This window comes from Sorex fumeus, unplaced genomic scaffold (assembly GCF_029834395.1).
Source record: "Sorex fumeus unplaced genomic scaffold, SorFum_2.1 ptg000063l, whole genome shotgun sequence".
NCBI classification, from domain to species: Eukaryota; Metazoa; Chordata; class Mammalia; order Eulipotyphla; family Soricidae; genus Sorex; species Sorex fumeus.
Genome location: NW_026606120.1, coordinates 74820633 through 74829112, shown reverse-complemented (window position 1 = coordinate 74829112; position 8480 = coordinate 74820633). Strand labels below are relative to the sequence as shown.

Genomic DNA, 8480 nt, shown 5'->3' with positions numbered 1-8480 from the left:
GAATTCACACACTTAATTTCATTCATGTATTGTCAAAGCAAAACTGGAGCTAATTCTTGCATGAAAACAAAGTAAAGGTCTTTTCATTGATGTTTAGGGGACTCCTTTTAGAACAGAGGGTTCTTAAAAGGTGTTTGAGGTATATTTTATAAATACATTGTTTCCCTTTTTCAGCTAGTGCTCATAGACAGAATGTGTAGCTGGCTAACAGAATTCTTTTCAAAATTTCCAAATAAAAAATAAAATGTCCAGATCTATTAAAAGTATGAAGTAAACTCATAGAATCCACCATGGAGGGCAAAGCACAGGGCAAAGGTGCCCATCAACAACAATCAAGGGAACTAGAGGTGCACAGTCCCATAGGGTGTGACCAAGCGAGACAAGACTGCACGTGTAGACAGACCTCAGGGGGAACAAGCATCCAACCCCACCCTGGTCGCAGCCCCATTAATTGACCCCAGTTGATCTTTAGAGAGAAATCTCTGGGTTCGGGCACAGGTCTGACCCAGAACAGAAGACCCCAGGTCCTTTTGGATGTTCTTTCTTGGGGGTGAATACATTCTTACATCCCTCTATCCCTCCCAGTTTCAAGATGTGACACTGTATTGTGAGTGGTCTGAAGCCCCTGGTCCATGAACCTCAGTGAACTCCAGTGAAACCCATAGAGGTTGCTTGCCGAGGAAGGAGGATGGCTGCCACCCAGCCCTAATTCAGACTTAATTACGTGAACCCCCACGACTTCACTTGGCCAGTGGGGGACAGGCTCTGTCTTCTCTGGATTCTTCCTTGGCTCCACCACAGTGACTCATACCAAGTAAATTACCAAGGTGAAAATGGCAGTGGATTCTTGATGAGAGTTTTACAATCAAGGTCGAGTTTGGGTTTGGCTTGGGAGGACATTCCAGGTGAATGGGAAGGCACCAGTCACCAGGGCAGGGAGCCCAAGTTCTTTAGGGGGAAGGTAGCTAAGGGGAGGGCAAGAATGTAGGGAACATGTGTTCCCTCCTCTTAGGGAAAATGATGAGCTTGCCCTTCTGTGAGTGGTGGCAGATGCCATCGGGAAGCAGAAGACAGCTGGTCCCCCAGAGTGCTACTTGAACCTGTCACTGTCACATGCACAGGTTTAAACACAGCAGATCCCAGCTTGGGTGGTAATTATGAGAGTCTTTGAAGTCCAGAAATAAAATATTTGCTTCAGGGCACCAGGATAGACTGATTAGATTAACTATTCTAAATGAGAAAAACACATTCCTTTCTCTTTTATGAGTTAGGGCTATTTCATCAGTAAATTCACCTTAACCAAATCCAAGGGCTCGATTGGATGGGGGGAGGGAGGAAATAAACAAAACAAGAGGAAAGGGATATTTGTGGATCATGGAACGACCATTAAGCAGGAGATCCCTGCTTAATTGGCCAGAAATTAACGAGGAAATGTGTGTGTGTCCTGGGGCTCATCAGCACCTGGCCAGGGTATATAAAGGGTCCAGAGTGAGGAAGAAGACATTCACCACTGAAAACACCCACCTCCTCTCACCAGACCCACCCATCCAGCCCCACACCATCACCATGACCGGCTCCTGCTGTGGTTCCAGCTGTGGCTCCTGCTGCGGCTCTTGCTGCGCTCCCAGCTGCGGGGGAGGCTGCTGCCAGCCCTGCTGCCAGCCCTGCTGCTGCCGCGACCCCTGCTGCTGCCGCCCCGTGTCCTGCCAGACCACCGTGTGCCGCCCCGTCACCTGCGTGCCCCACTGCACGCGCCCCATCTGCGAGCCATGCCGCCGCCCCGTCTGCTGTGACCCGTGCTCCCTGCAGGCCGGCTGCTGCCGCCCCATCACCTGCTGCCCCACGTCGTGCACGGCCGTGGTGTGCCGGCCCTGCTGCTGGGCCTCCACGTGCTGCCAGCCCATCTCGGTGCAGGCGCCCTGCTGCCGCCCGCCCTTCTGCCAGCCGGCCCCCTGCCGCACCACCTGCAGGACCTCAGAGCCCTGCTGCTGCTGCTGCTGAACCCACCATCATCCCGGACTAGAGCAACATGGGAACCTGAAAACTGACTGTGCCTTTCAAGATGAAAAGGAAACAAACAAAACCCTTGTCTCATAAGCTGACAAGATTATTTTTACATTTTTCAGCCTGCCACTTGGATACAAGCTGACAAACAAGTGTTATCCCATAAAAATCACTTTATTATTATGGATCATAACACTGTCGCCAGCTCCCAGAGTCAGCTTTACTCACTTATTGGGAACTCTGGGGGCTGCTCAACCCCTCTCTATCATTCTTTGTAATGTGTTGCTCATTTGTTTTCAATAAACTCTTTTTCTTGCAAGTCTCCTTGCTAACTTCATGAGTGCATGTTTACCAAGGTGCATAGATTAAGCAGGATTAAAGTTAGTTTATTATAGTTTAGATATTATGGTTACAATAGAGTTGAAGTATACTATTTTGATGTACCAAGTTACTGCATCCAAACACCACCACCAAGGTCACGATCCTTATGTCACATCTAGTCCAATCTTTAACCCCGACCTCTTCTTCCACTGTTTGTTAATAATTTTTATAATCCATGGGCTTATTATCATTTGAACAGAATTTTAGAATCTGCACAAGAGAAAAGAGTTTGACCTACCTAAACAAAATCTTCAGCCTAGAAATACCCTGCATTCATCATTTGTTTATTCAGAAACTTTCCAGGGACCATCAATGGCCAAAATCTATCCAAGTTCAGTTCATTCTTCTCTATCACTCCTTTTCTGTTCCCTCCACCATGCAAATATAAGCACAGAAGCCCTCTGGTAGAGCCTACAGAAGGTATTTCAACCCATGTCCTGAGCATTCTATGTGTTCTTCCCTTCCAGTAAGGCATTGTATTGAAGGTTTCACGTTCTTGCTTTTCAACGAAGGGACCACAGCAACTTCTGGTTCCCAGTACTCAATTCAGTGCTAATATTGACTGGAATGGGACTATATTTATGATGAGTTCTGAAAGTTAGAGATTTTCTTTGAGCAAGAATTCAACGTTTGTGGAATTTAACTTCTCTCACCCTCAGATTTCCTCATTTGAAAGAAAAATAGAAAAATTAATACAATGTAGACTGCTGGGAAAGTTATAACACTGTGTGCATGTAGAGTGCATGGAGCATACTAACTACCTCCTACCACTCTTTTATTTTTCCTCATTGTGTATTTAAACACCACCAAATCAGGCAAGCTCAAAAGATGTATCATTTATAATATATCAAGACTTTATGAGTAGAAAGGAGAAGGCTTTTATGTGTCCAGTCAGTCTTCATTTGCTGGCAAAAATTTTCTAATAAGTTTAAAACATAAGGTTAAAAAAAAGCAATAGACAAATACTCTTTCAGAGTAAAAGGGTTCTTAAAAGTTCATTTTAAAACCCATCGGAAGAATATTAATTACAGAATTGGAGTAGGTGTTAACATCAAGAGCTACATAGAAATAATAAATGGTTTTGATAGACTTTTTCCTTTCAACCTGCACCACCCAAATTAACATAACTCAAAGTTGTAAGTCACTACAAAAGATTATCTAGTTTAGTTGTCCCTGGCATTTGACAGATGACTATCAAAACCTAATATTACAAAACTCAAAAACTAATATTACAAAAGCCACAAGCTCTGTCATTATTTACTTTTTTTCCCCTGCCATGAAAACAATGAGCGGTACTCATCTCTTTTGTCTTCCACATTTGTATAGATATAATAAAGAATACAAGGTTATATAGATTCTTCCTAGTCTGCAAACGGAAGACTAGGATTGGAAGAATGTGTAGGTTTTCTCTAAAATATAAAATTGCTGGGTGATGGAGGAAGGATATGAACTGTTCAGTGTCTTTCTGGCCCTTCTTCCTTGGTCTTCCACATCACCATCTCTAACTCACATGATTTCAGGATTCTTTCCTTTTTTTAAAATTTTATTTTATTTATTTATTTTAATTTTTAAATTTTTTTATTAGTGAAACACCATGAGGTACAGTTGTAGACTTACAAATTTTTGTGCTTGGGTTTCAATTATACAATTGATCGAGTACCCATCCCTCCACCAGTGCCCATTCTCCACCACCAATGATTCCAGTAGTTCTCCCACCCAACCCCATCCCCCCATTCCACCCCGCCTCTGTGGCAGGGCATTCCCTTTTGTTCTCTCTCTCCTTTTGGGTGCTGTGGTTTGCAAAAGAGGCATTGAGTGGCAATCATGTTCTGTCTATATTCTACTTTGAGCATGCTTCTCCCATCCTGGGAGGATCCTCCCAACACCCTTTACTTAGTGCTCCCTTCTCTATCTGAGCTGCCTTTCCCCTATCATGTGCGGCTGGCCTTCAAACTATGGAGTGAACCTCCTAGTACTTATCTCGACTATTCTTGGGTGTTAGTCTCCTATTTTATTACTTTATACTCCACAGATGAATCCAGTATTTCTATGTATGTCCCTCTCTTTCTGACTCATTTCACTTAGAATGATACTTCCACGTAGTACCACTTGTATGTAAATTTCATAACTTCATCTTTTCTAACAGCTGTATAGTACTTCATTGTGTAGCTGTACCAAAGTTTCTTTAACCAGTCATCTGTTTTCAGGCACTCAGGTTTTTTCCAGATTTTGGCTATTGTGAACATAGAAGTGCAGATGTCATTTTGACTATACTTTTTTGCATCTCCGGGATATATTCCCAGGAGTGGTATTGCTGGGTCAAATGGGAGCTCAATTTCTAATTTTTTGAGAATTGTCCATACTTGAATTGTCCATGATTGAATTGTTCAATCCAAAAAGGTTGAACCAGAAATTTTCTCAAAGAAGAAATCCAAATGGCTAAAAGGCACATGAGAAAATGCTCTACATCACTAATCATCAGGGAGATGCAGCTCAAAACAACAATGAGATATTATCTCACACCACAGAGACTGGCTCACATCCAAAAGAACAAAAGCAACCAGTTTGGCATGCATGCGTGCATGTGGCGAGAAAGGGATTCTCCTTCACTGCTGGTGGGAATGCTGACTGGTTCAACCCTTTTGGAAAACAATATGGACAATTTCAGGATTCTTTAAAGACCCCTGTGGTGAATAGGAATGCATATTTTGTTTTTAAAATGGTTTAAATTTCTAAACATTCAGTAACTCCCCAACTATTTCTGAATCAAACACAATTGACATTTCATAAAAGAACTAAATCATGAAACAGCTAAGATGACTATGGCTCATAGGCACCTCATTACCATCACTACATTCTTTTCCCAATATCACTACAAAAAAACCCCTCAATTTAGCACCATTGTTGTTGTCATTTATTTACACTTATTCTGGTGATTATCCTCTTGCAGAATGTTTGGAATTTGAGTAATATGACCCAAACCCCACATGTAATGTGCAGGAATATCTCTCTTGTCCAACAATTAATGCACTGATAGGCCTTCAGGGCATCCTGATAAAGAAAGAGAAAGGCATTTTGAGAAAAATGCTTTGACTCTTTTAAGAACAGTGGTGACTAGGTAAACTCACACACTATGTTGTTTTGATCAGCTCAAAACAAAGTTATGTGCAAAAGACTTAATATTTGGACTGGCCTTGTAAAGAACTTGGGTGCACTTTCTTCAGAATCTACCAAATTTAAATAAATGGAGAATGATGTCTCTGAAGAAATTTTTTCTCTAAAAAATCTCTTATCCATATAATTTATATAATCTCTGAGCTGGACATTGAAGTTTCTTCTCTATTAAGGTGACTAAGATCCTGTCCTGACAACAGAGGGATGTTTTCTTCTTACTGATGCAACTTCAAATAGCAAAGCCTTTAATTAATAATTTTGTAACTAACAAAAACAGTGAGTTTACTAACTTATTCAATATCCCTATTATTAATATTTCATATATATCCTAAAGCAAATAACATGTTAAGTCACTTAATAAACAAGTGGTTATTTTATTTCACTAGTTAGCATAGAACTTTTGATAACTATAGCATATGTCGACTATATTGAAGAGACTCAGTTGAAAAAGACTAAAATCTCTTCAGTATTTATTTTTAAGACCCTCAGTAATTATTAATAAAGCTACTCTTTCATTTGTATAACTCTGGAGAAATTATTTTACAATTTTGGTTTCTTAAAATCTCTAACAGGGGGCTGGAGCAATAGCACAGTGGGTAGGGCATTTGCCTTGCACAAGGACAACCTGCATCCCATAATGTCCCCCAACCACCTCCAGGAGTAATTCCTGAGTGCAGAGCCAGGAGTATCCCCATGTGCATCGCCAGGTATGACCCAAAAAGAAAAAAAAGAAAAAAAAAGAAAAACCTCTGACAAACTACAAAGGGTTACAAGTTCAAAGTACAGGATTCAGGCTATGGTGAACTAAAAAAAATATATTTATAAAAAGCACAGGGGCTGGAGAAAATAGTACAGTGGATAGGGCATTTATTTTGCATGTGGATGATTCTGGTTCAATCCCTGGCATCCCATATAGTTCCCCAGAATTGCCAGGAGTAATTTCTTAGCCAGGATTACCCCTGAGCATCACCAGGTGTGATCCCCAAAAAAAACAAAATAAAATAAAATAAAACAAAAAGGACTATGTATTGTATGCCTGAAACTCACCATGAATAACTTTGTAAATCATAGTGGTTATTTAATAAAAAAAAATAGTTAAATAAAAAAAAGGAGCACATAAAACAAAACATGCACTGGAAGCAAATATGGTCTGAAGCTATCATATTTCTTAGATAGTGTTGCCATTAAAATGTCTTCTAAATATAAATGTTTTGTGTCTATGCCATTTTCCTTACTGTGTCTCATAAAGTCAACAAAATTCTATCAGGCATCACCTTACTTAATTCCTCTTTTCTTTTCTAGAAACCCATGTTCACACCTCATAAGCAATTAAACCCTCTATCAAGGAACCAAAGTTTCTGCTACCAAAGAAAACTGATTTCTTCATGAATATTTCAACATATTTTGAAGAGGCTAGAGAGATAGTACACCGAGACATTAGCCTTGCATGCAACTGAGTCTCCTTGCCTCGCACACAATTTAATCTACAGCACCACTTGTGGTCCCACAGGACAGAGCAAGAAATAAGCCCTGAGCACAACTGGGTTTGGCCCCAAAACCCCAAGCCCTCCAAACCACTATGTATATGAAAAACTCAATGCAAGTGCTATGTCACACCAAAGAAGCAAGAAATTCCCCACTTTTAAATTTATTTCCAATTCCAATTGGGGAAGAGGGACAGTCACAAGAATACAATGTAAAATCTTCCCTTAGTCTGATTTTATTTTCCCATTAAAAAATATTTCTCCTTTTGTTGCTATATCTGCCTTAAAATAAATAATTAATAATTGTGATTAGAAATTATTTAGATTTTTTTTCCTTTTTCATTCCACCCCCAACATGTAGAGCTCTGTTTACCTAGTAAGTGCGCATATCTATCAGTGATTAAAGCAATATCAACCCAGTTTGCTAAGCAAAATCACTCTAGTGGCTTTCGTGATTATTTCCCTGTGAACAAGGACTTGTATTCTAGGTGCACGGGCCATTGTGTCCTCAACAGCGTAGTTTATACCTTCCCTTTGAGAAACCCTCTTGGGTTTTTAGTCCTTTTAGTGTATATTATCCATCAGAAACAGTGCATAGAGAAACTACCTAGAGAAGAGAGTTGCACTTAGCCATGGATGAGGAAAAGAGAAAAAAGACATGGTGACAACGCAGGGGTCTTCAAACATCAGCTTGTCTCGGGACATCGCAGGAAGACTCAGTGATTCAATGAGTCATTTTTCTGATGACATGAATCATTTCATGAAGACACCCAGAGAGGAAGAAAGGAAAGCAACCTTGGGATAGCTGCCTTGACAACTGAATCCACCGGTACTTCCCTTTTCCATGGGTAACCACAACTCCAGGAAATGTGTGTGTGTCCTGGGGCTCATCAGCACCTGGCCAGGGTATATAAAGGGTCCAGAGTGAGGAAGAAGACATTCACCACTGAAAACACCCACCTCCTCTCACCAGACCCACCCATCCAGCCCCACACCATCACCATGACCGGCTCCTGCTGTGGTTCCAGCTGTGGCTCCTGCTGTGGCTCTTGCTGCGCTCCCAGCTGCGGGGGAGGCTGCTGCCAGCCCTGCTGCCAGCCCTGCTGCTGCCGCGACCCCTGCTGCTGCCGCCCCGTGTCCTGCCAGACCACCGTGTGCCGCCCCGTCACCTGCGTGCCCCACTGCACGCGCCCCATCTGCGAGCCATGCCGCCGCCCCGTCTGCTGTGACCCGTGCTCCCTGCAGGCCGGCTGCTGCCGCCCCATCACCTGCTGCCCCACGTCGTGCACGGCCGTGGTGTGCCGGCCCTGCTGCTGGGCCTCCACGTGCTGCCAGCCCATCTCGGTGCAGGCGCCCTGCTGCCGCCCGCCCTTCTGCCAGCCGGCCCCCTGCCGCACCACCTGCAGGACCTCAGAGCCCTGCTGCTGCTGCTGCTGA

General features: G+C 42.6%; 2 protein-coding genes across 2 annotated transcripts; both read left to right on the top strand.

Moving 5' to 3' along the window:
* Positions 1 to 1566: 1566 nt before the first annotated feature.
* Positions 1567 to 2001, top strand: LOC130035414 (keratin-associated protein 2-3-like). The gene has a single exon (XM_056127117.1). The coding sequence runs from the start codon at positions 1567 to 1569 to the stop codon at positions 1999 to 2001; it is 435 nt and encodes a 144-aa protein (XP_055983092.1).
* A 6044-nt stretch (positions 2002 to 8045) lies between these two features.
* LOC130035413 (keratin-associated protein 2-3-like) lies at positions 8046 to 8480 on the top strand. The gene has a single exon (XM_056127116.1). It carries the CDS (start codon positions 8046 to 8048, stop codon positions 8478 to 8480), a length of 435 nt encoding a protein of 144 aa, XP_055983091.1.

Bases quoted from the DNA above. Each gene is read 5' to 3' on its own strand.
- LOC130035414 (XM_056127117.1), top strand. From the start codon at position 1,567: ATGACCGGCTCCTGCTGTGGTTCCAGCTGTGGCTCCTGCTGCGGCTCT.
- LOC130035413 (XM_056127116.1), top strand. From the start codon at position 8,046: ATGACCGGCTCCTGCTGTGGTTCCAGCTGTGGCTCCTGCTGTGGCTCT.